Source organism: Mauremys mutica, chromosome 22, assembly GCF_020497125.1.
Source record: "Mauremys mutica isolate MM-2020 ecotype Southern chromosome 22, ASM2049712v1, whole genome shotgun sequence".
NCBI lineage: Eukaryota > Metazoa > Chordata > Testudines > Geoemydidae > Mauremys > Mauremys mutica.
The window spans coordinates 718,733-744,892 of record NC_059093.1 but is presented as its reverse complement, the minus strand read 5'-3'; the positions used below and the strand labels follow the sequence as shown (position 1 = coordinate 744,892).

Genomic DNA, 26,160 nt, shown 5'->3' with positions numbered 1-26,160 from the left:
ATGATGAACTAGCACTCGGCTGAGCCCTCGAGTTAATGTAGCCTCACAGTCTACAAGGCAGCATGAATGAAGGGAAGGGACATAGCATAGCAGAGAGAGAGACAGTGTGTGTGAGAGAGATGCACATTGCCTCTTTAAGCACCCTGACCCCACTCTAAGTACATTCCCTTTTTAAGTAGATCCGCAAGTGGAGACAGCAGCTGCTGCTAGCAAGCTCCCTCCATCCTGCGTGTTCCCCCCCCTACTCTGTGGAGATGGGGTAAAGGAGTGGGGGGGGGACCACCCGTCTCCCCCCTCTCCCCCAGCACAGCAAGCAGGAGGCTCCCTGGAGCAGCTCCAAGGCAGAGAGCAGGAGCAGCACGTGGCAGTTGGGGGCGGGACAGCTGAACTACCTGGCAATTGATAGCCTGCTGGACGGCTGCCGCACAGGGAACTTAGGAGAGTTGATGCGGGGGCTGCTGGTCCACCCTGGTTCCAAGCAGCAACCAGCTAGCTCCAAGAGGCTGCTCTTTCTGCAAGCAGTGGACAAAGCAGGCGGCTGCTAAACAGCATTATAAGGGAGCATTGCTCAACTTTAAATGAGCATGTTCTCTAATTGATCAGCAACGTAACTAACCGGCATGACTTTAAGTGAGGAGTTACTGTATTGGGATTAGCTTGGGAATGTCTTTGGTGTAAAAACAGTTGCTAAATTGTAGCCCTATGGACTTAAAAGGGACCAGGTTTTGGCCTCAATATACCTTAAGACCATATCTACTCACATTCTGTCTGTGGTGTTTGCAGGTTAAAGTCTGGAACTTAGAGAAACGAGATGGTGGGAATCCTCTTTGCACAAGGATTTTCCCAGCAATACCGGGTAACAAACCTACAGTTGTCTCCTGCCTAACTGTCCATGAGAATCTTAACTTCATGGCTATTGGTAAGTGAAAAGCAAATGCCTCCTGAAGATGCCGAACAAACTCTGAAGTTAATATGATGGAATGAAAATGGGTTGGTCCTACAGAAGGCAGCGTAGAGTGTTCTGACATTTTCACGTCACATGGTTTTCATCCTAAAGAGAATGTACCTGACGCTACTTGAGAACGCTAGTAATTACTTGCTAAAGTTTGGCAAATCTTGATTTTTTTACTATAATTTACTTGCCAAGAATTAATGCTTTATTGAGGTTTAAAATTTAGGTACATACTCCCTTTAGCTATATTTCAATTTTTGATTTAAATTAACGGGGCTTAAAAATATTTAAAAAAACAAAAAGGACTCTTGGGTTATTTAGATTTTGTTCAGGCAGAGGAGAATGGGTTTTGTAATATGGTAATACCAGGCTATAAAATATATAGGAAAGATAAAGAAGGTCATGCAGGTTGGGGAGTGGCATTCTATGTTAAAGGAACCATAGTCAAATAAGGTGCCAATCTGAAATGAAACAAACTGCACCATAGAGACACTATGGATAGAAATTGCATGCAGGGCTGGATTTATACCTTACGTGCCCCAAGGCACAGCATCTTCAATGCTGCCACCATCCTCCTCCTTCTCCCTCCCCCCAGCCTACAGCTGACCTTTGTTTTTTGTAAAAAATGAAAACAAATATAAATGATAATTTAAATATTTATTGAATACAATAACAAAAAATACATGTAATTAAAACAATCACATAGGTAGCAGGTAGATGTACTTTCCTGTACATGTTTCTTCCTTGACTTTTGCTTCGCAAATGTGCTAATGAAATCCTTGCAATCCATATCTTTTTAAAAGTTCTCCTTCAATAGTTAGAAGGGTCCAGGCTTCTGACCCTCGGGAGCACCAGGCTCAGGGCTTTAGACCCGGAGGGGGTGCTGGGGTTTAGGGCTTCAGTCCTGCGGCTCTGTTCTTGGCTTCAGCCCCGGAGGGCGGGGTGCCAGGGCTTGGGGCTTTAGCTACGAGGGGAGTGCTAGCAGGGCCAGCTCCAGACCCCAGCGCGCCAAGTGCGCGCGTGGGGCGGCATTTTAACTGGAGGGCGGCAGGCGGGTCTGGCAGACCTTCCGCAGTCATGACTGCAGAAGCTCCACCGTAGGCGCGGGACCAGCGGCACATCTGCGGGAGGTCCCGCGGAGGCGCGGGACCGGCGCCCTGCAGCGCGAGCAGCGCGGCACGCCGCCCTGCTTGGGGTGGCAGAATTCATAGAGCCGCCCCTGAGTGCTAGTTTCAGCCCCAGCGCTCCCACCATAGCTAAAGCCCTGAGCCCCGGCGCGCCCCTCCCCTGCTGAAACTGGGAGCGGAGCTGTACAAGCGCTGGCTGAAGCCCCGAGTCTCAGCGTTCCCCCTAGATCTAAAGTCCTGAGCCCTGGTGCTCCCAAGGATCAGAAGCTCTGATAGCCCACAGCCCTGACCCCCCTACCTGTGGCTGCAGTTCCAATCCCCTTGTCCCCTTGGTGTCTGAAGTCCGTAAAGTCTTGTTCGGAGTTGCGGCCATTTCAGAGTTATGGACAACCTCCATTCCCAAGGTGTCTGTAACTCTGAGGTTCTACTGTATCATTGGATTGTTTATAAGTTTTAAAATAAGCTTACGCTAACTACTTTTAACCGTGTATGTATTAACTTTTTAACGACCCTAGAACACCGGTGCCCCTAGGCACATGCCTACTCTGTCTAATTGGAAATATGGCCCTGACTGCATGCTTGACTGAAAAAAAAGTGGTAACATATGCCTACTGCTATAACCACCTGACAAGGATGGTGACAGCAATTCTGAAATGGTAATGTTGGTTAGAGAGGCTCCAGAAGCAGAAAGCGCTGTTATAATGACTGGGTAAATGTCACATTGGGGATAAAATTTTGTGACAGCATGAGTGACTGCTTCTTGGAGCATCTAGTTCTGGAACCCACAAGGGGCAGATGAGCATGATTTGTTGGGGGAAGAGTTAACACGGCTTTTTGTAAAGGAAAGTCATGCCTCACCAACTTACTCGGATTCTTTGAGGGTGTCAACAAGCACTTGGACAACGGTGATCCCGTGGATATAGTGTACTAGGACTTTCAGGAAGCCTTTGTTGAGGTCCATCACCGAAGGCTCTTATGCAAACTAAATAGTCATGAGATAAGAGAGAAGGTCTTGTCATGGATCAGTAACTTGTTCAAAGACTTGTCCTAAAAATGTGACTTTTGACCAACTGGTTTCCTTTCATTTTACAATGTTGACTTTTATAGTGCTTATTATGTACATGTGTCGCGCTGTGATTTAAACCAACAGTTACACAAAACTGGTTCCAGTGAGTTAGGCATCTGTTGTAGCAAAGCAAAACAAAACAAAAAGGAGCAGTGGGAGAAAATAAACCATAAAGAAAGTGTATGTGTAAGAAACAGAGATTAAACTTTCTCAAACAGTAAGGCTTTGCACTGGGCCAGGAGCTGGCCGTGAAAAGGTCCTGTAGGCCCTACTCGGGAAGGGAGTTTGATATTTGGGTCCGTGAAGTGAGAAGACCATGGGACCACCCCAGTATGCATATCTGTCTGGGAAACAACAAGGAGGATCCAGCTGACTGCAGCTGCCTTGGACTTAACATATGTTTGGAAAGTGCCATAGACATAAACGGTTTAGTCCTTTTTCTTCAACAGGTTTTGCAGATGGAAGTGTTGTGCTTACAAAAGGGGACATCACACGAGACCGACACAGTAAGACCCAGATCTTACATGAAGGCAATTACCCGGTCACTGGCCTTGCCTTCCGCCAGTCTGGGAAAATGACCCACCTTTTTGTTGTCACCACGGAGAACATCCAGGTAAGATATTGGCTTGACAAAGCTGTAATGGAGGTCAGACTCTGGCCCACTGATTGTGACAGCTCCTGGTTATTTATCACCAATCTGCGGTTCGATATAATCTCTGAAAAATCATATTTCATTCGCAGTCCTATATGCTGTCAGTGAAGGATTATCCTCGTCTGGAGCTGGACACACATGGTTGCGGTTTACGCTGCTCCACGCTCAGCGACCCCTCCCAGGACCTCCAGTTCATTGTGGCAGGAAACGAATGTGTGTATCTGTACCAGCCAGATGAGCGTGGCCCCTGCTTTGCCTTTGAGGGCCAGAAATTGCTTGTTCACTGGTATCGGGGATACCTCATCATTGTTTCCAAGGACCGGAAGAGCTCTCCAAAGTAAGACTCCGGGAAGCAGATGAGTCCATTTTACATGTATTCACTGTGCAGTTTTTGTTCTTTGCAGCTCTCCTGCTGCTTTGTTGTGCAAGTCTATTGTGACACAGAGCCCCATTGCTCTCAGCTGGCAGAGGGCTCACTGGTCTGTGACAGCAACTCCTAACAGGCCTACTGCTTTCATAGTATTCATTCAGAAAGATGGGTTTTTTAAATGGTTATGATTATTGTCGTAAATGTTGGTACGTCTGCTATGTAAGGAGTTGTTTATATCCACTGGAAATATGTTCTGATAGTTTGTGTCAAGGTGTCAGTCCCCAGCAGAGGTAAAGATCTGATTTCCTGCCAGAACAAAGATATTTATCTGTCTGTCTGACATGTAAATTGAGTATTGTCTCGTTCACAATCCCCAGTCTGAGCTAAATGCAGAGGAAGAATTGAGATTTAACAGGAAGAGAAGAACAGCAGAGGGGTAAGAACCTTATCCGGGGATGCACTTCAGCAGTTTACTAGACTATATCTGGGGACAAGGAAACCACCCTGTGTTCCTTTGACTAGGGAAGTTATCGGGTGGTGTGATTACGTTCATGAAAATAGGATCTCAACCAGGTTTGGTTGAAAACACTGCAAAAAGGCTTTGGGTAAGATAATCTTATTTGGACAGAAGGTCAGACAGTTCAGCTTAGTCTTTAGGAATGGTGTTACGATTTTGTTTGATAAGTAACCCTTCTGTTTCCATTATCCTTATTCGCTATCTCATAAATCTTGATCTTTGATGATGAACCTATGATGGTTTTCACTGTAAGTATAACTCAGTGCTGTAGTGTTGTACGAGATGCTGCTCCTGAGTTGAATCATTCAAGATGGTGTGTACACTGTTGCCTTAGGGACAACAAACTCTTATTACTGTGAGCGTTCTGTGATTAAGGAGCTGAACACCACAGGGGAATGCTTCGAAGGGGTTTGGGGACTGGCGTGCACCTGTCGTTAACCTGCAAGGCAAAGTAAGGGGTGACATAGCCCAGAAGAGATGGTTTGGGAACTAACAGGCTGGAAGTGTCAGGGAGCCGACACCCAGTTAAGCAGTAGCAAGTATCTCTCTATCCGGAGGCAAGGTGGGTAACAAGGTGACTTTCAGTCCTGGGCACATGAGAATCATCCCAGGTGTTGACTGACATTATTGTGGCATGTGATTGGTATTAGAGCCCCGGCAAAGGCTGCAATGAATTCAGCTAAATCTACAGAATCCAGTCATTGCTCCTGGGATAGTGCCATGCACCACCATCCAGATCCAGTGGGATCTGTCACCACCCTTTTATAACTCAAATATGATTTCTCCCATCTAATATATGGACTAACATGCAATATACTCACATGGTTGTTCAAAGGTTTGTATCCCGGCTTTAAGTGCGTTAAGGAGACGCTATTTAGAATGTGATTCAGAAATCCAGGGGCACGTGTGTTAATCTCTTCCTCTTTCTTCTGGTATCCAGATCAGAGTTTGCTGGGAGCGATACACAGAACTCTGACAAGCAAATCTTGAATGTCTACGACCTGTGTAACAAGTTCATTGCGTACAGCTCGGTCTTCGATGACGTGGTGGATGTCTTAGCAGAGTGGGGGTCTCTCTACGTGCTGACTAGAGATGGGAAGATCCATGCACTTCTGGAGAAGGATGCTCAGACCAAACTTGAGGCAAGGCACCTTCTTAATCTGAGTTTTATGGCTTCAGAATTGTAAAAGCTCCACAGATTAGAGGTTGAGAAGCCAGCACTTTGGCAACTGAGTTATATGTTGGCAGTACGTTGTTGCCTTGTTGCTCCCAGGATATTGGAGAGACAAGGTGGTGACAGACCAATAGAAGATGTGACTTCCCTGACCTTGTCTGTAAGTGAGTTATATAGCAGATGAGCTAACAGCTTCTTTGCACAACCAAGGCATTGCAGACAACTTAGGGCATGGCTACACTTGCAGATGTACAGCGCTGTGAGTTAAACCAGCCATCGGAGAGCACAGTAGGGAAAGCGCTGCAGTGTGTCCACACTGTCAGATTCAAGTGCACTGGTGTGGCCACATTAGCAGCTCTTACAACGGCCACAGAGAGCAGTGCATTGTGGTAGCTATCCCAGCATGCAAGTGGCTGCAACGTGCTTTTCAAATGGTGGGGTGGGGTGGAGTGTGACAGTGTATGTTGGGGGGAGAGAGTGGGGTTTTGGGGGGCTGAGAGCATGTCAGTAATGCAACACCTTGTTCACACTGATACCGGGGCGTTTCAGCGGAGGCTCACCAAGCGTTGTGCTTCTTGTGGAGGTGGATTACCAGGAGTGCTCCAGCTGCAGAGTCCAGGTGCTCTAAGTGTGTTGCCAATGTGGACAGGTTGTGAGTTAAGGCGTCCAGGGCTGCTTTAATGCGCTCTAACTCGCAAGTGTAGCCATGCCCTTAGTATCTTATGCAAACCTGTATAGGTCTTTGGACAGCATTGAGTGGAAGGAACAACTAGCCTTGTGGGCACTTATGACATTTACCTGGTGAGGTGTGTAGCAGGTTAAATATGTCACTGTCTACAGCAGAGGGGTCAAAAACCTTGTTCCCTGTGTTAGAATCTGCCACATCTGAAAATAAATCTAAGATTTTATTTAAAAAAAAAAAAAGTTTCTAGTCCTTGTGGCTGTGAAGGAAGCTTCTCAAATATGAACCAAAAAGAATGCATCAGTTTATAATCTTCCTGAATCTGCAGACAGTCTGAGAGACGATAGCTTTGAGAGGTGTGAACTCTCCCATTAATGTCAATGGAGTGTTAATTTTTAAGCCTTATTATGACACTTGAATGTAAGCCTCCCGGTAAGCATTAATTATGTAATTGATGATCAGTTAGTGAGTGGTATGGGGAAGGAGATGAGAATGAAACACAAGGAGGTGGGGATTGCTGCTAAAAAAGAAATGCAGAGGGAAGAGAGCAGATTTCCCTATTGCGTGAGGCTGAATGTGACAATAGGGACTGAACAAATAATTACTGAAAGTTGTGTTACGTAAAAGCCAGATTCTACTACTGATTTCTGTGGTAACTTGCCATTGATCTCCGTGGAAGGTCTGTGCATCGAGGGGAGCGTGTTGTCCTGAATATGTTGTTTGACCTGTGGACTGTAATTAAAAATTAAATTTGGCCCTTGCCAAAGAATAAATTTGACATCTCCTTCCAGAGATTTAACCTTTCCGGTTTGTGAGGCTTGCGGGGCTGAGGAGAGGCCCATATGTAGTGTAGGGAAAGGATGTATAGGGACAGAGATGGTTATTGTGGTTAAAAGTAAGAGTGGCCATATTGGGTGAGACCAGTGGTTCATCCGGTGAATTATCCTGTCTTCTGATGGTAGTAGATGCTTCAGAGGGAATGACAGAATAGGGCAATTACTGAGTGATTCATCCCCTGTCATCCAGTCCCAACTTCTGACAGTCAGAGGTTTAGGGACACCTAGACTAGGGGGTTGCAGGTATCCCTGACCAATATTCATCAATAGACCTATCCTATCCATAAATTAATCTAATTCCTGTTTGAACCCAACTATAGCTTTGGCCCTCAAAACATCCCCTTGCAGTGAGTTCCACAGGTTAACCATGTGTGGTGTGTGTGTGTGTGATAAAACACTTCCTTATGTTTGTCTTAAACCTGCTGCCTATTAAAGGACGCATACTTGGGACCTGATGTGGGGGAGCCTCAAGGAGTCAGGACAAGAGTTGGGAGATGGATACATGTTAGTCAATATGTTGCTTCTTTGCAGTACACACAATCTGATCTGTCCATTACATATAATATGATCTTATTGATTAAGTCCCCTACATTCTTAGATCTCTGCACTGCAGTTTCCCCTCTCTCATACCCCATAAAGAGTTTATTCTCTTCATCCACTCCACCTTCAAGGCTCTGTCCCTGTCTTCTACCTCTGCTGCCTTCATTTCTGTTTTATGGCAGTGAGAAGCCCAAGTTGCTCTCGTTTGAGGGGAAAATTACAAGTTTGTGGGGTGTCTTGGTTTCTTTTAGGATTCAAGGCAGGGAAATTGCCTGACCTCTGCGTTAAGAAGGAGAGAGAAGCTCTTGCCCTCATATTGCCATCTTCTCTTCACATTCCACAGATGCTGTTCAAAAAGAACCTGTTTGAAATGGCTATTAACCTGGCCAAGAGTCACCACTTGGACAGCGATGGCTTATCAGAGATTTTCAGGCAATATGGAGATCATCTGTACAACAAAGGGAACCATGATGGAGCCATTCAGCAGTATATACGGTAGGAAGGGGCCATGAAAAGCCAGGGGAATATAATGAAAGTATACAGGGGCTGCTGAGGCCTTGCATTTAGTTCAGTGTTTATCAAACTGGGGTCTCCGCTTGTGTAGGGAAAGCCCCTGGCAGGCCGGGCTGGTTTGTTTACCTGTCCCATCCGCAGGTCTGGCCAATCGCAGCTCCCACTGGCCACGGTTCACCGCTGCAGGCCAATGGGGGCTGCTGGAAGCAGCAGCCAGTAAGTCCATCGGCTTGCACCACTTCCAGCAGCTCCCATTGGCCTGGAGCAGCGAGCCAGTGGGAGCAGCGATCGGCCGGACCTGCGGATGGAATAGGTAAACAAACTGGCCTGGCCCGCTAGGGGCTTTCCCTACACAAGCGGTGACCCCAGTTTGAGAAACACTGATTTAGCTAGTCCCTGGGTAACAGACACAAGTCAAACCTAATGTATTGAGTTGTAGTGGTAAGAAAGGGTCTGTCAATCAGCCTTACAGGGTTCTAAATTAATAGCATCACCTTGGGAAAGGAACGTGAGCATCACTATGTACAGCTCAATGAAGAACTCTGCTTTTTTTTTACCACAACTGTGTATCGAGTGACAAGGTGTTAGGATGCATAAGGAACAGGATTGAGATTAAACACAAAATATTATGATGTCATTATATAAACAGTGGTTTGCCTTCATTTTGAATTCTGTGGGCAGTACTGGTTATCCAGTTTCAAAAAGGATATTACAGAATTAGGGGGAGTGTTGTTGTGAGCATTACAAACACCTTGCGCCTTATCCTGCGGTATTTACACAGCCAGTACAGGAGTCGCTGCATAGAACAATGTGATGTCATGCAGGCAGCCCTGCTGGAAGCCATAGAATGAAACAATTCACAGTTGCTGGCGACAGTCACATCAGCTGAACAGAGTTGAGTGCGGTTTCTGGTTCTGGGAAACAAGCAGTGATTGCTGTGACCGGATTGTTGCCCAGCTATGGGATCACAAGTAGTGACTGTACAACTTTTGAATGTGCAAGGCCACTTTCCAGGAACTGTGTGCAGAGATTTCCCCAGCCTTGAAGCGCAGCAATACTAAAATGAGAGCTGCTCTGATAGTGGAGAAGTGAGTGGCGATCACTCTGTGGAAGCTTACGACGCCAGACTGCTACCGGTCAGTGAGGCATCAGTTTGGAGTGGATAAATCTACCGTGGGATCTATCGTGATCCAAGTTTGCAGGGCCATTAACAGACTTCTGCTAAGAAGGGTAGTGACTGTGCAACATGCAAGATATAATGGATGGTTTTGCCGGGACGGGGTTCCCTAACTGCGGTGGGGGGATAGATGGCATGCATATCCCTATCTTGGCACCAGACCACCTTGCTAAAGAGTACATAAACTGAAAGGGATACTTCAGTGGTGTTCCAAGCGCTGGTGGATCACAGGGGCCATTTCACCAACATTAACATGGGATGGTTGGGAAAGGCGCATGACGCGCACGTATTTAGGAACATAGGTCTGTTCAGAAAGCTGCAAGCAGGGACTTCCTTTCCAGACCGCAAAATAACCATTGATGATGTTGACATGCCAATCACGATCCTGGGAGACCCAGCCTACGCCTTGCTCCCATGGCTCATGAAGCAGTACGCTGGCCACTTGGATAGCAGTAAGGACTGGTTCAACCATAGGCTGAGCAAGTACAGAATGGTGGTGGAATGTGCCTTTGGACATTTAAAAGATCGCTGGCGCTGTTTGCTTACTGGGTTAGACCTCAGTGAAAGCAATATCCCCGTTGTTATCACTGCCTGCTGTGTGCTCCATAAGATCTGTGAAATAAAGGGAGAAAAGTTTACCCCGGGGTGGGGGGTTGAGGCAGATCACTTAAGCAGCCAATATTGAGCAGCCAGATACCAGGGCAATAAGAAGAGCCCATCGAGGCGCTTTGCATCTCTGTGAGACCTTGAAAACCAGTTTCAGCAATGAGCCAGAGTAATGTGACGCTTATCTGTGTTGTTCCTTACCAAACTATTCCCTCCATTGCATTTTCTCCCCTGTAAACTTCACCCTCACCAACCACCATGTGTGGAATGAATAAAGAGCCTTTTTTTCTCAATCTGTTTTGTTTTATTATGCACACAAACTCAGACAGCAAAGAAAAGTAAGATAATCTAGGGCAAAAGGGCTGATAATACTGTGAGGGGAGAAACAAGGAAAGCTTGCTTACAGATGCACTGCAATAACAATCAAAGGTTTGGGAATGGGCGCCTTCTGTTCCTTTTATCTATCCTGGTGTTGACTGCAAGGGATACAGACTCTTTCCTCCACCTCCCCCCTGCCTCATAGGACATTTTGGGGAGGAAGATTGAGAACTAGGCGATGATGGCAGGCACTTCTGCACGGACTGCAGAGGGAGTCTAGCATCCAGCAGCCGTTCTTGAAGCTCAGCCAGAAGCCTCAACATGTCTGATTGCTCCTTCATAATCTGCAGCATCTCATCCTGCGTGGCACGCTCTTGTTCCCTGCATGCTCTCCTGTCCTCCCTGTCCATGTCCAGGTTCTCGGAGAGTGAAATCCTCCACTGTTTGCCTCAGCTGTCTGTGAGGCATGCGTTAACTCCTTGAACACGTCCTCCCAAGTCTTCTTTTTCCACCTTCTAATCTGGGAATGTCTCTGTCCCAGTGTGGAAGATATGCCAACGAACAAGATTTCAACTGCAAGGAATTCAAAGCACAAGGGTACCATTGACAGGGCATACATTGTTTCTGGTGCAAGGTTGATTATTTGTATTAAAAAAACACACCCCTCAAAACACTTCACTGCACACCACAATGTAATCACAACCGCTATCGGTTTGCTGCTCCAGCCAAGATGAGTAAGGCAACAAGGCATGGGCAACAGGTTTTGTGCTGCTGCTTTTGTGAAGACATCATTGGGAGCACAGTTGGACACTTGAGAAATGCCCCCTTTCCCCTAGCAACCTGGATGGTGCTTAAGGACGGGCACCAGCGTAAAGCTCCCCAAATAGTTTTTTTTTTTTTTTTTTTTTTACAAAGGCGGCACTAGGTTTCATGGGAGGGTAACACACAGGAAGCCGCCCCCACGCATCAACTGTAATCCCTTCCAACCACAGCCACGGCACTTTAGGGAAAGCGTGGTTGTGTGACCCAGATTCCACCAAAGGGAGGCAGATTACTTGTTGTATTGTTTGTGGTTCAAGGGCTTGCATTGAAAACTTCCTCCATTTCCTCTAGGAGACCCTATGCATCTCTTGAGGGGAACAGAGGCAGCAAGGGAGCAGATGCTGCAAGTATCTGGGTACAGACCTGGTCCTTATGCTGCAATGCCGTGTGCTGCTATGAAGTCAGCAAAATTAATACTGGAGTGGCGCTGGAAAGTGTCCTACTGTGGTGGAAACAATTGTGCAGCCCTTCCCAGAAACCTGCAAAGGATTGCAGAGTACCTCCATGAAAGCTTCGTAGAGATCTCCATGGAGGATTTCCAGGCCATCCCTGGTACATAAATAATCTTCTTTTCTGAGAGCACCCTCTGTGTAGCTGGAGTGGCCACCGATACCCACTACACCTCCTATTTTGTTCGGATTAAACAAAATAATAGCACGTAAACCCTACAGTTTGATTGGAAATGTGTAGTCACCAGAGGTGCCATTCCGGTATCCTGCTCGGCAGTCACCTGTTCCCTTTGGGCTCGTTTGTTAAAGACAGTTCTTGGTTGTTGGGGAGAATGGATCCTCTGCTTGCCTGCCTCCCTTTCTCCTCCTCCGCTTCATCGTCAACAATGTCCTCCTTGTTGTTGCCCAAGGTGGCTCAGGACTCCTGGGAGGTATCCACACTCCATTTTGGGGTAGTGGTAGGGTTGCCATCAAGAATCGCATGCAGCTCCTCATAAAAGCGGCATGTTTGTGGGACAGAAAGAGAACGACTGTTCACCTCCCTTGTCTTCTGGTACGCTTGCCGAAGTTCCTTTATTTCCACGCAGCACTGCTGTGTGTCCCTGGTGTAGCCCTTCTCCCACATGCCCCACGGGATCTTGGCATAGATGTCAGCGTTTCTTCTGCTGAATCGGAGCTGTGCCTGCACAGACTCTTCTTCCCACAAAGCAATAAGATTCACCACCCCGTGTGTACTCCATGCTGGAGCTCGTTTGTGGCATTGAGTCTCCATGATCAGCTGTGCTGGCGAGCTCTCCACACCCATCAAACAGGAAATGAAAACTCAAAAGTTCCTGGGGCTTTAGCAGGGGAGGGGCTGTTTCCTGTGTATCTGGTTGCCATGCAGTGGAGTTGAAAGCGCTCTCCAGAGCGGTCACAGCAGAACACTGTGGGACACCTCCTGAAGGCCAATTCATTTAAATTACACAATACAGTGTCTACACTAGCCCCTGTTGACCCGTGGTGTTGAATCAAGTGCTACGTCTCTCGCAGAGGTGGAGTAAAGAAGTCGACTTTACAAGCAACGTAGGTCAGCGGAAGGGACTCAGTATTGTAGAGACATATATTAATAGATCGACTTAACACGGTTTCCTTTGACCTAAGTTTGTAATGTAGACCAGGCCTTAGTGATACAATAGTTAATGCAGACAAAAATTGTTTCAAGTAGCCAATCTAATTTTTTGGGATTAGGATGAGGTCTTCATGTGGGGACAGATTATCCCAAATCTGCCTACTGTGAGGTTTCTTGCACTTTCCTCTGAAGTATTTGGTGCCATTCATTGCCATAGGCAGGATATTGGACTAGATGAATCACAGATGTGATCCATCTGCTAATTCGTATATAACACCTGGGGAATGTTTAAAAAAATAAAACTATATTCAGTGAAATATTAAAAACAAACAAAAAAACTCATACATTTCTTTATACCAGGGTATAAATATCTTTAACAAAACCTACATTTTTGGGACTAAAAGAACTTGACAAGTGGCCTTTTAAAGTTTCATAAATTGGGGTATTAGTAAGAGACAGCTCTAAGCAAGAACTAGTATCTGTCTTATTTAGAACCAGTATTTCTGTTTCTGGGATTCTTGGAATTTATGAAGTGTTGACATAAATTTTACTATGGAGTTGTGATCACAACAGTGTAATAGCAGGCTAATAGTGGCTAAGATGTTAAAGTGAGGCGAAGAGCTCTGAGTATAGGGCTCAGGAAACCTTGTTTTTAAACACTTTTTGAGGTGGTCTTAACTCAGTTGTGTGTCAAAACCACACCTTCCCCTTAAAATAAGATGTTAAGTCGTCATGTGTTTCCACCCCAACCTTAATCCAAGGTCTCTTGGGCAGAGTATTAAGTTTGCTCCACATGTGAGGATGGATGGTGGTATGGTCTGACCAGTCATCATTTCTGAAACATAGCTGGGACCCTAATGGGTGGATTCCTGTTGGTGTCCAGAGCTTTATTGCTGTGCTGTCAATTCTTTTATCTCTGGCTTATTGAAAATAGAGACTTCATGTCACTTTTCTCTCAAGGACCATTGGGAAGCTAGAGCCATCTTATGTGATCCGGAAGTTCTTAGATGCTCAGCGTATACACAACCTGACTGCGTACTTGCAGACACTCCACCTACAGTCCCTTGCCAACGCAGACCACACCACTCTGCTGCTAAACTGCTACACCAAACTCAAAGACAGCTCCAAACTGGAGGAGTTCATCAAGGTAATGGGGGAAGGTAAAAGTAGTTATGCAAAACTATCAGGTTGTACAGTGATTAGAAAAAGGGTAATAACAACATGGTAGACTGATTCCAGTAGTAGCTTGGCCCGCATAAGGACTGCTGGATTAGTCCTTAACATACTCATGCACATATCTCTAAGCTTCCAGCACCACTGCAGCATTCTTTTGATTTGCCATCTTAAGCTTTGAGCATGGAAGATTGTTTTCCTAGTGTGATTAAATCTTAGAAATCTAACTAGAACAATGGCCATCTGCACATGCAATGCTTGTCTTGCATGAGAGGAATTTAACAGACGCTGTTTGGGTCCTCATGCGTGGAAGCTGGTCTGTCTCTGCCAATAGCCTAGAGGACTCTTGCTCATAGGCCAGATGTCTGCAAATCCATATCAGGCCTATCTCTCCCTCTCCACCAGTAATCCCCCATCATTTCCTCCTTGCAGACCAGTGAGAGTGAGGTCCACTTTGATGTGGAGACAGCAATCAAGGTACTCCGTCAAGCAGGTTACTTTTCCCATGCTGTGTACCTGGCAGAGAAGCATGCACACCATGAATGGTTCCTCAAAATCCAGCTGGAGGACATCAAGGTGAGAAGATACCTTTAACCATTTCTGTTTGATCCCTATATGGTATGAAAGCCTCTCTTTGTCAGGAATGCTCCTCCATGCAGCATGGGAGTCTAAGCTGCTCAGGGCATAATTGTGCTAGCAGTACGAACAACTGCTAGCATTGTGCACTAGTCAGACTTGCCTCTGAGGCATATAAGTAATTACACAGGGCTTAAATGTGCTCTTGCTTCAGGTGCTGCTACTGGAATAGCTGTTTTGTCCTGGATCAGTGCTAGTTGTCCATCTGGCTGCCACCATCTCACCCCACAGATGGTCGCATTTCATTGGTGGGCAAAGTTATCGTTTGGGATACCTTTTTTTGTTTGTTGGTTGGTTTTAAATAAAATACTGCATTGTTTCTCTGCATGTTGGCTATTGTGCAGATAGGGCTTTGGCTTTTGTATCTGAATTACAGAAGGTGGTACCATGTGACTCTCACCAGCTCTCCCTTGCAGAATTACCAGGAGGCCTTGCAGTACATTGGCAAGCTGCCCTTTGACCAGGCAGAAAGTAACATGAAGCGGTATGGCAAAATCCTGATGCACCATGTCCCCAATGAGACCACGGAACTGCTGAAGATCCTATGCACGGCCTACCGGCCAGCAGGAGACCGTGAAGGCTCTGGGATGCTGGAGGGGAAAAAGGTAAGATTTGGGTAACTGAACCAGTGTGCCCTTGAGAGGTTGAGTGAGGAGATGTAGCTAATGTGATGATTTCATAGCTGACAAATATGACTAGAAAGTGTTGGAGCAAAGGGATGTTTCTCGTGGAGACATGGGGTCACAGATGCCGTAAGAATCCTAGAGCTTTGTTCCATTGCTATTGAAGACTTAACAGACCGGGGGGGTCACCCTATGGTATTGGGTAGGTCTGAAGACTTATGCATTGCATTAGAAAAATACTGAAACCTTTGGATCATGGGAGAGGTGGCATCTTTACTACCGCTACCCTGTATATTGCTTCTTAAGTGAACAAGAAGCTGGAGACCTCGGGTCTGGTCCCAGACTGATCTCTCCTCTCCTCTCTGGGTAAACAGAGGCAATGGTGAAGTGACCAGCCCAAGGTTGCACAATCAGTGGCAGAGCTGTGACTAGAAAAGAGGAGCAGTAGCTCCAAGGCTCTGCTTTAAGCACTAGGCAACTTTCTTCACTAGTTCCTCCCCCTCTCTTCCCAAACTTCTGCACTGGAACATATGAGCAGAGCCCAGCCTCCCATCACCACCCTAAGGGGTGATGTGTTGGCAGAGGCTTTGGAGCAGGGAAATTGGATTGCTTGGGCCTGTAGGTCCCATCAGCACCCTCTAGTTCCCCACCACTGCATCCTAGTCAATGGGACACAAGGGTCTGTGTGGCGTCTGTTCCCTATAAATGTTGGGAAGGCCCACCAGCTTCCCCCCTTAGAGATGTCTCACAAGGCCTCTGCTTCTCTGAAGGAATTGGGGAGAATTGGCAGCAGGGCAAGGGAGCACTCTCCTTCAGAGTCCTGTGTCCCTTTTGTGTCCTCTGACATCAGCAGAATTGTGAACTGAACTTTGAAAGTGCAAGACAGTGGTGTGGGGGTTGGGTGCTGATTGGGGTGGAAAGGAAAGTGAGACAACAGGCATTGAATAAGCAAAAATAGTGGCTATAAAATGTAACCAGATGGACTAATAATAAAGTGAAACACTTCTGAGTGATAGGAAGGATGGGAGAAGGGCCCACTGGGTCAGTAATAGGGGAACATGTAGGAGATGGGGGAGGGGCTGAGTTGGGGAGAGAGGTTTTATTTAAATGAACCTAAGATTTGTGATTTTGATGCCCTGTTTGTTTGTCTGACCATCACTGTTTGCCTTGTCTGTTTAGATTGTAAGGTGTTTGGGGCAGAGACTGCATCATCTTATGTGTTTGTACAGCGCTGACCACAATGGTGCCCTAACCCTCATTGGGACCTTTATCTGTGATAAAATATTTAATAGCAATAGACACCTGGGAAATTCTAAAGGATCATTGTTCTGCACTGAGCTGCTCTAATTCCACCAAGATCACCCGAAAGGAAGTTTCCCTCGATCTAAAAGGCACAAGTTTGAATTTCCAGTGTTTGGATCTGCTGCTTGTTGAAAGAGATTCTACTTAGACTAGGTGGGGAGTGTACCCCCAAGGTGACGCCTGGAAGCCCTTGGACCTGCTGTGCCCCCAAATCTTTCAGCTGGGTTGGCTTCCTACACTGCTTTTGCTGATAACACCCAGCCAGCCCCCTCTGAGCCCTGTTATCACCCAACATCACAGCAGGAGGCGCAACATACCTGAGTGCTTTACCTAAACCAATCATGGACCCACAATGGAGGCACCAACCAATTTCCCAGCTGCCCAGCCTCGCACCCCTACTGGAGTATAAACCTAGAAGTATACTGTCTGCACTTCACAGGGATCTGTACAATGCAAGCTCTTTAAATTAGTCTACTTCCCCCTCGATGTGGGGAAGATATGCCCCAAGCCTTTGTTAGCTGAACAGAGATTTTCCCAAACACTTCACTCAAAAACATACTGGTTAAGATAAAACATAAAACAAAACAAGTTTATTAACTACAGAAAGATAGATTTTAAGTGATAAGTGATAACAAACAGATCAAGGCAGATTACCTAGCAAATAAACAAAAAAGCAATCTAAGCCTAATATACTGGATAGGATTTGAATCAAACAGTGTCTCACCCAGTTAGACAGTACAAGCAGTTCACCAAGTTTCCATACACAGGCTAGAAATCCCTTTAATCTGGAACCAACATTTCCCCCAGTTCAGTCTTTATTTCTCAGGTATTTCCAGGTGTTCTCTTGTGTGTGGAGTGAGGTTCCGTAGTGATGTCACTTCCCCCTTATATAGTTTTTTCCATGTGGTGGGAACCCCTTTGTTCCAAGCTAAATTCCCAGCTCAGTTTGGGGAAAAAATCAAGTACCAAAATGGAGTTCAGTATCATATGATCTGATCACCAGCCCTTGCATTCTCCTGATGAGTCACAGAATCATAGACTAACAGGGTTGAAAGGGACCTCAGGAGGTCATCTAGTCCAACCCTCTGCTCAAAGCAAGACCAATCCCCAACTAAATCATCCCAGCCAGGGCTTCGTCAAGCCTGACCTTAAAAACCTCCAAGGAAGGAGATTCCACCACCTCCCATTCCAGTGCTTCACCACCCTCCTAGTAAAAGAGTTTTTCCTAATATCCAACCTAAACCTCCCCCACTGCAACTTGAGACCGTTACTCCTTGTTCTGTCATCTGGTACCACTGAGAACAGTCTAGATCCATCCTCTTTGGAACCCTCTCTCAGGTAGTTGAAAGCAGCTATCAAATCCCCCCCCCCCCCCCCCATTCTTCTCTTCTGCAGACTAAACAATCCCAGTTCTCTCGGACTCTCCTCATAAGTCATGTGCTCCAGCCCCCTAATCATTTTTTGTTGCCCTCCGCTGGACTCTTTCCAATTTGTCCACATCCTTCTTGTAGTGTGGTGCCCAAAACTGGACATAAAACTCCAGGTGAGGCCTCACCAGTGTCGAATAGAGAGGAATGATCATGTCCCTTGATCTGCTGGCAATGCCCCTACTTATACGGCTCAAAATGCCATTAGCCTTCTTGGCAACAAGGGCGCATTGTCGACTCGTATCCAGCTTCTCGTCCACTGTAACCCCTAGGTCCTTCTCTGCAGAACTGTTGCCTAGCCATTCGGTCCCTAGTCTGTAGCGGTGCATGGGATTTCTTTCTTCTTCCGTCCTAAGTGCAGGACTCTGCCCTTGTCCTTGTTGAACCTCATCTGATTTCTTTTGGCCCAATTCTCTAATTTGTCTAGGTCCCTCTGTATCCTATCCCTACCCTCCAGCGTATCTACCACTCCTCCCAGTTTAGTGTCATCTGCAAACTTGCTGAGGGTGCAATCCACGCCATCCTCCAGATCATTAATGAAGATATTGAACAAACCGGCCCCAGGATTGACCCTTGGGGCACTCAGCTTCAGACCGGCTGCCAACTAGATATGGAGCCATTAATCACTACCCGTTGAGCCCGACGATCTAACCAGCCTTCTATCAACCTTACAGTCCATAATTCAGCCCATAATTCTTTAACTTGCTGGCAAGAATACTGTGGGAGGCTGTATCAAAAGTTTTGCTAAAGTCAAGGAATAACACATCCACTGCTTTCCCCTCATCCACAGAGCCAGTTATCTCGTCATAGAAGGCAATTAGGTTAGTCAGGCATGACTTGTCCTTGGTGAATTCATGTCTGTTCCTGGATTTCACTGTTAAGCCAAATTGGACGCCTGCCATATTTACTATTCTTTCTACGTCGGGATGGTTTGTTCCTGCAGCCTCAATAAGGATTCTTTCAAATACAGCCAGCTCTCCTGGACTCCTTTCTTCCCTCTCATGTTATTCTCCCAGGGGATCCTGCCCATCAGTTCCCGGAGGAAGTCAAAGTCTGCTTTTCTGAAGTCCAGGCTCCGTATTCATCTGCTCTCCTTTCTTCCTTGTGTCAGGATCCTGAACTTGACCATCTCATGGTCAGTGCCTCCCAAGTTCCCATCCACTTTTGCTTCCCCTACTAATTCTCCTCTGTTTGTGAGCAGCAGGTCAAGAAAAGCTCTGCCCCTAGTTGGTTCCTCCAGCACTTGCACCAGGAAATTGTCCCCAACACTTTCCAAAAACTTCCTGATTGTCTGTGCACCTCTGTGTTGCTCTCCCAGCATAGCATACCGGCCATTATCCATAGGCTGGCTGAAGCATCCACAGGTGTGGACAAGCCTTTTCCATGGCTATTGTCTTTGTTGATGGGCCATTAGCACTGTCTAGCCTCTTCATTGTTGTACCTGAAAGGCTAGCAGTGGGTGCTTCCAGCCTTACATCATACTTTAGTAACTCTCACATAGCAAGATTTCATAACTTCACATATGATGATAGCACATACAATCCAACAAGATATTAATGTTTAGCAGATCAAGACTTGTAAAAGGATAGCTCACACAGCATGCTTTGTACAAATCCATATAATAATTACATCACCATGAGGAAATATGGGGTGCTTTGGGGTGCTGAGTGCCACAGAGAGACATGCACTTGGGATTGGACAGTGTGTCTGACTTTCTTTCTGGCTTGTGTTAAAGGCTAATTCTGAGGAATTCATTCCAATCTTTGCAAACAACTCCCGGGAGCTGAAGGCTTTTCTGGAGCACATGACAGAGGTGCAGTCTGACTCTCCCCAGGGCGTCTATGACACACTGCTGGAACTTCGACTCCAGAACTGGGCACATGAACAGGATCTGCAGGTTTGAGCTCCTTTCACCCTCTAGCTAGAGAAGGGGCTTTGGCGGGCCCACCATTTCTATTGGCATCGTTTTTCAACCTCTAAGCCAGTGGTCCCCAACCTTTTCCTCGGGCGCCAGAGAAAGGACACTGCGGCGGTGGAGCACCTGCTGAAATGCCACCGAATTTTGGCGATGCTGCTGCTTGCTGTCGACAAGTGATGTCATCGAGAGGCGTCTCACTGAAATTTGGGGGCGACGCCTCTCGATGACATCATCTGTCGACGGAAAGCGGTGTCATCGAGAGGCGTCGCCCCCGAAATTTGGGGGCGATGCCTCTCGATGACGTTGCTTGCCGTTGACAAGTTGCGTCATTGAGAGGCGTCGCTCCTGAATTTCGGGGGCGACGCCTCTCGATATCACTTGCTGGCGACAAGGTCGTCATCGAGAGGTGTCCCCGCTGAAATGCCGCTGAAATTCGGCGGCATTTTGGCGGGTGCTCTCCCGGGGGCCAGGATGCGGGCGCATTAAGATGCCCCCGCGGGCGCCGCGTTGGGGACCCTTGCTCTAAGCTCTACTCATATGGTTTTAATACAGGGTGACCTAAGCATGCTGTGCTGGACAGATGAATGGACAAACCAGCACAGTCCATCTATTACATTTCTATTAGGTTAGGCTGGACTCAGTCCCTAAGGGTCTAATTGATTCTGGGTGCTGAAAAATTATGACCCCTTGGGAGAGTGCCTTGTCTCACTCGCTGCACCCTTTTTGTTCTGAAAACTGACTCCCAGCAATCATCTTGATCACTGCTAATCAAGGCCAAGGAGAATTCCTCTTATTTTTTTAATAGGGAAAGGGGAAGAACAGAGCGAACTCCCCCTTCCTCTCCCCCAGGAGAGCTGCAGGGTAAATGTCTGGTCCTTGGGGTGTCCCAAATTGAGATGTCATTAGAGGAGGTTTTGGAACAAATTGATAAACTAAACATTAATAAGTCTCCAGGACCTGATGGTATTCACCCAAGAGTTCTGAAGAAACTCAAATGTGAAATTGCAGGACTACTTACTGTAGACTGTAACCTATCATTTAAATCAGCTTCTGTACCAAATTACTGGAGGATAGCTAATGTGATGCCAATTTCTAAAAAGGGCTCCAGAGGTGACCCTGGCAACTACAGGCCAGTAAGCCTTACTTCAGTACTGGGCAAATTGGTTGAAACTATCGTAAAGAACAAAATTGTCAGACACATAAATGAACATAATTTGTTGAGAAATAGTCAACATGCCTCACCAATCTACTAGAATTCTTTGAGGGAGTCAACAAGATTGGGGAGAAAGGAGATCCAGTGGATATATATCAGAGGGGTAGCCATGTTAGTCTGGATCGGTAAAAGCAGCAGAGTCCGACGAAGTGGGTATTCACCCACAAAAGCTCATGCTCCAATATGTCTGTTAGTCAATAATGTGCCACAGGACTCTTTGCTTCAGTGGATATAGTGTTTTAGGTTTTCATAAAGCCTTTGAAAAGGTCCCTCACCAAAGGCTCTTAAGCAAAATAAGCAGTCATGGGATAAGAGGGAAGGTTCTCTCATGGATTGGTAACTGGTTAAAAAATGGGAAACAAAGGGTAGGAATAAATGGTCAGTTTTCAGCATGGAGAGAAGTAAATAGTGGTGTCCCCCAGGGATCTGTACTGGGCCCAGTCCTATTTAACATATTCATAAACAATCTGGGAAAAGGGGTAAACAGTGAGGTGGCAAAATTTGCAGATGATACAAAACTACTTCAGATATTTAAGTCCCAGACAGACTGCGACGCACTACAAAAGGATCTCACAAAACTGGGTGACTGGGGAACAAAATGGCAGATGAAATTTAATGATAAATGCAAAGTAATGCACATTGGAAAACATAATATTAAATATACATATACAATGATGGTGTCTAAATTAGCTGTTACCACTCAAGAAAAAGATCTTGGAGTCATTGTGGATAGTTCTCTGAAATCATCCACTCAATGTGCAGTGGCAGTCAAAACAGCGAACAGAATGTTGGGAGTCATCAAGAAAGGGATAGATAATAAGACAGAAAATGTCATATTGCCTCTATATAAATCCATGGTATGTCCACACCTTGAATACTGCATGCAGATGTGGTTTCCCCATCTCAAAAAAGATGTATTGGAATTGGAAAAGGTTCAGAAAAGGGCAACAAAAATGATTAGGGGTATAGAACAGCTTCCATATGAGGAGAGATTAATAAGACTGGGACTTTTCAGCTTGAAAAGAGCAACTAAGGGGGAATATGATAGAGGTCTATAAAATCATGAGTAGTATAGAGAAAGTAAATAAGATAGTGTTATTTACTCCTTCTCATAATACAAGAACAAGGGGCCACCAAATGAAATTAATAGGTAGCAGGTTTAAAACAAACACAAGAAAGTATTTTTTCACGCAATGCACTGTCAACCTCTGGCACTCCTTGCCAGAGGGTGTTGTGAAGGCCTATACTATAACAGGGTTCAAAAGGGAGCTAGATAGCTATTGATGGACCTATCTTCCATCAATCTATTAGCCAGGATGAGCAGGAATGGTGTCCCTAGCCTCTGCTTGCCAGAAGCTGGGATTGGGAGACAGGGCATGAATCACTTGATAACCTTTCTGTTCATTCCCTTTGGGGTATCTGCCATTGGCCACTGTCAGAGGACAGGATACTGGGCTTGATGGACCTTTGGTCTGACCCAGTATGGCCGTTCTTATCTTGTTAATTTGCCAAGCTCCTGGAGCTTAACACTCTATTTGGTTTTGTCTCCTTTGCAGATCAAAGAGAAGCTGCACAGCGAAGCCATCACCCTGCTGAAGAGTGGAAGGTTCAGAACAGTTTTCCATAAGGCTTTGGTACTGTGTCAGATGCACAACTTCAAGGATGGTGTCCTCTACCTTTATGAACAGGGCAAACTGTGAGTGCTGCTTCCCTTCCAGGGACTGAGCCTTATTGGTTTAGGCACTGGACCACAACCCTTTATGTACTGTTGTCAGAGTGTTACCGGTGTGGTGCTCTGCTTTCTCCAATGTTGATATCACTCGGCTGCGTGCGTGTGTTCCCTCTGTGTGCTGCCCCAGCTCTGCAGATAGCTGACACAGCAGACCCGACGAGAACCCCCAATAACCACAGAGTCTAGTAAGATGCAAAGTCACGTCGACTAGGTTTATTGCGACCTCGGACACAATGCAGTTCCCCGTAGATTACTTAGTCTACCGGGCATACTACGAGAAAGTGCCTCTTGGCAATGGACTCGGCTCAGTCAGTGGCGGGACTTTCCACTGCCCCCTAGGCCGGACAAAGACACCGCCCCAGGAATGCATTCTTATACACAGATACAAACAAGTTTCACATCACACCTGACGTATTGAGGGGCCACCCCTCTACGCAGCAAGGTTCAACCTCTCTACGTGTTTAGGTGCTGCCTTCTACTTGTACATGTTGGTTCGATCAAAACAACTCTATCCATCATTTTACCCTTTTGCCCCTGTCATTGGGATGGGCCGGCCTGTTCTTTATTATCTGTGTGGAATGTGCAAGTATGTGAATGTTCAGTACCTTTTAGGTACGTATCAGCCCTTTCCTTGCCAGCTTCTGTGAGCAGGGCCTGCCTCTGGCTCACAGCTTAACTTTGCTTTATGTTAGCAAAGTCTTGACCATTACTTTAGTTCAGGCCTCATACCGGGCCTCTGATACCAAGGTTTATATCTTAGGGCCTCCTCTTACTACATGTACTACAAGCGGAAGGTAAGGGTAAGGGTCCTTTGAAAGCCTCAAAGCAGGGATCTAGGTCAGTTACCAAGCTGAAAAACTAAACTGTGTCTCTGCTGCTGTTTTTTCAGAGGGGTGGTGTACTGTAATGTAGAAGGGTCTAGCTGAACTGGGGCTTTGCAGTAATGTTGGGGAACTATGTGGCCAGGTGACAGGCTGGGATCCCTGCAGCAGTGAGTAAGGGAGAGGTGGGCTGACCAACTGACCTGCTCTCTCCCTGGCTCCCCTTTTTTCAGTTTCCAACAGATTATGCATTATCACATGCAAAATGAGCAGTACAGGAAGGTGATTGAGGTGTGCGAGTTGTATGGAGACCAAGAGACCTGTCTCTGGGAACAGGCCCTCAGCTATTTTGCCCGGAAAGAAGAGGACTGCAAGGAATACATCACAGCGGTACTGAAGCATATTGAAAACAAGAACCTCATGCCTCCACTGCTCGGTAATGACAAGACGTACAGCAAGGAAATAGGGCTAGAATGAGCTCTCTCTGGACAGAGAGTTTGGAGGAATGCATTAGTCAATGCAGCTTGAGATGTAGCTAGTCCACTAGCAGCCTGCACCGTAGGGAGGGCACATACCAGTGATCCCTGATTGAGGGGAGGGCTTACTAATTCTAATCAAGCTTCACAACCTGCCTGTGACTAAGCAGTATCCCCATTCAGTCTCTGTGCCTTGGTTTCCCCTTTGGTGAAGTGACATGCCCAAGACAGACTGTGAACTGGTGACAAAACTGGAATAGAATCCAGGTCTCTTGACTCCCAGTGTCCGGCTCTAAACACCTCCCCGTCATCTATTTCTGGAATCCCCTAAGCACATTGGTCACTGGAACCCACAGTTTCCCTGTCTAATACCGTCTAAAGTTTAGAGTTTTAGTTAAGAGTTTTGTAATTCAGTAAAACCCTGAGCCCTTCGGTCTTCGGATGGCATTTCAGAAAAGACCAGTCCAGATAAGACCAACACAGCTGTTCCAGCTCTTGGTTTGTTTCTGTATTAATGTGCTGGTTATTCTCAGTTGTGCAGACTCTGGCTCATAACTCCACGGCTACGCTGTCTGTGATCAAGGATTATCTTGTCAACAAGCTGCAGAAGCAGAGCCGCCAGATTGAGCAGGATGAGCAGAGGATTCAGAAATATCGTGAAGAGACCACAAGGATCCGCCAGGAGATTGAAGACCTCAAAACCAGGTGCAGGAGAGACTCACTCTCTCCCTGGCTATATAAAAATCTAGTTTGAGCATCCTATAGTGTGCATCCCCAAGGTCTCCTCCTGTTCTATTGCCAGTGGTTGAGTGAGCTTGATATGGGTTTGGAGATCTAGAGGGAAAATCCTGCCTTCAGCAGCTGCTCAGGTGCACTGACTATGGGGTGTCTTACGTTGGGTAGTCCTATTTCTTCATTTTCTTAAGAAAAATCATATTCTGTCTCTCTCTCCCCCAACCCCCAAATTGTCTCAGTCCCAAGATCTTCCAGAAAACAAAGTGCAGCATCTGTACAAGTGCCCTGGAGCTGCCTTCAGTCCACTTCCTGTGTGGTCATTCCTTTCACCAGCACTGCTTTGAGAGTTACTCAGAGAGCGATTCAGAATGTCCCACCTGCATGCCAGAGAACCGAAAGGTCACAGATATGATCCGAGCCCAAGAACAGAAGAGAGATCTGCATGATCAGTTTCAGCATCAGGTAGCGGTATCATCATCACTGCCCTTTCCCCTTATACCTGCTGGGTTTAAATCTCTGCTGTGCAGGGTTGGCAGGTTTGTAGAAATTCTGGTGGTGCCTAGAATGCCCAGATCCTGCCCCCTCAACTCCACCCCCCACCTACCTAAGGCTATGGGAGGGAGTTTGGGTGGGGGGAGGAGGTCTGGGGTGCAGGCCCTGGGCTGGGAAAGGGGATTAGTCCTGCTTTGAGCAGGGGGGTTGGACTAGATAACCTCCTGAGGTCCCTTCCAACCCTGATATTCTATGATCTATGATTAGGGTGCATGGTCTGGGAGGACGTTTGGGTGCAGAAGGGGTGAGAGGTTGGGCTCTGGGAGGGAGTTGGGGTGGGGGAAGGGGTCTGAAGTGTGAGGTGCGGGCTCTGGAATGGAGTTTGGGTGTAAACTCTGGGAGGGAGTGTGGAGGGCTGGGGTGCAGGCTCTGGGAGGGGGTGGGTGCGGCACTTACCTGGGACTCCTAGGCAGGGTGGGGGGCCTCCTCATGCTGCTACCCCCAGGCACTGTCCCCGCAGCTTCCTATTGGCCGGCAGCCACATGAAGCGAGCAGGCAGGAAGCCACTCCTCTCTGCTACGCTGCCAGTGGTGGGGGCCCTGGGCCGTTGTAAATGGCCCGGGGAATGCATGGAGGGGGGCGCCTGGGGGTGGAAGGCTGGACCAAGGGAGAGACCCAGCTTCAAACAGTGCTGGAGCTG

At 46.8% G+C, this 26,160-nt stretch overlaps 1 protein-coding gene across 3 annotated transcripts in view; it reads left to right on the top strand.

Moving 5' to 3' along the window:
* VPS11 (VPS11 core subunit of CORVET and HOPS complexes) overlaps nucleotides 1–26,160 on the top strand; it is a 36,958-nt gene that overhangs the window by 8,438 nt on the left and 2,360 nt on the right. For all 3 annotated transcript variants that reach the window (XM_044997093.1, XM_044997094.1, XM_044997091.1), the window contains exons 3-15: nucleotides 784–919; nucleotides 3,595–3,758; nucleotides 3,887–4,134; nucleotides 5,625–5,826; nucleotides 8,260–8,411; nucleotides 13,873–14,059; nucleotides 14,518–14,661; nucleotides 15,138–15,326; nucleotides 19,809–19,970; nucleotides 22,761–22,900; nucleotides 23,991–24,193; nucleotides 24,767–24,938; nucleotides 25,208–25,430. In XM_044997093.1, coding sequence (XP_044853028.1) covers nucleotides 784–919; nucleotides 3,595–3,758; nucleotides 3,887–4,134; nucleotides 5,625–5,826; nucleotides 8,260–8,411; nucleotides 13,873–14,059; nucleotides 14,518–14,661; nucleotides 15,138–15,326; nucleotides 19,809–19,970; nucleotides 22,761–22,900; nucleotides 23,991–24,193; nucleotides 24,767–24,938; nucleotides 25,208–25,430 — 2,322 coding nt within the window. The remainder of the gene's footprint in view (nucleotides 1–783; nucleotides 920–3,594; nucleotides 3,759–3,886; nucleotides 4,135–5,624; nucleotides 5,827–8,259; nucleotides 8,412–13,872; nucleotides 14,060–14,517; nucleotides 14,662–15,137; nucleotides 15,327–19,808; nucleotides 19,971–22,760; nucleotides 22,901–23,990; nucleotides 24,194–24,766; nucleotides 24,939–25,207; nucleotides 25,431–26,160) is intronic.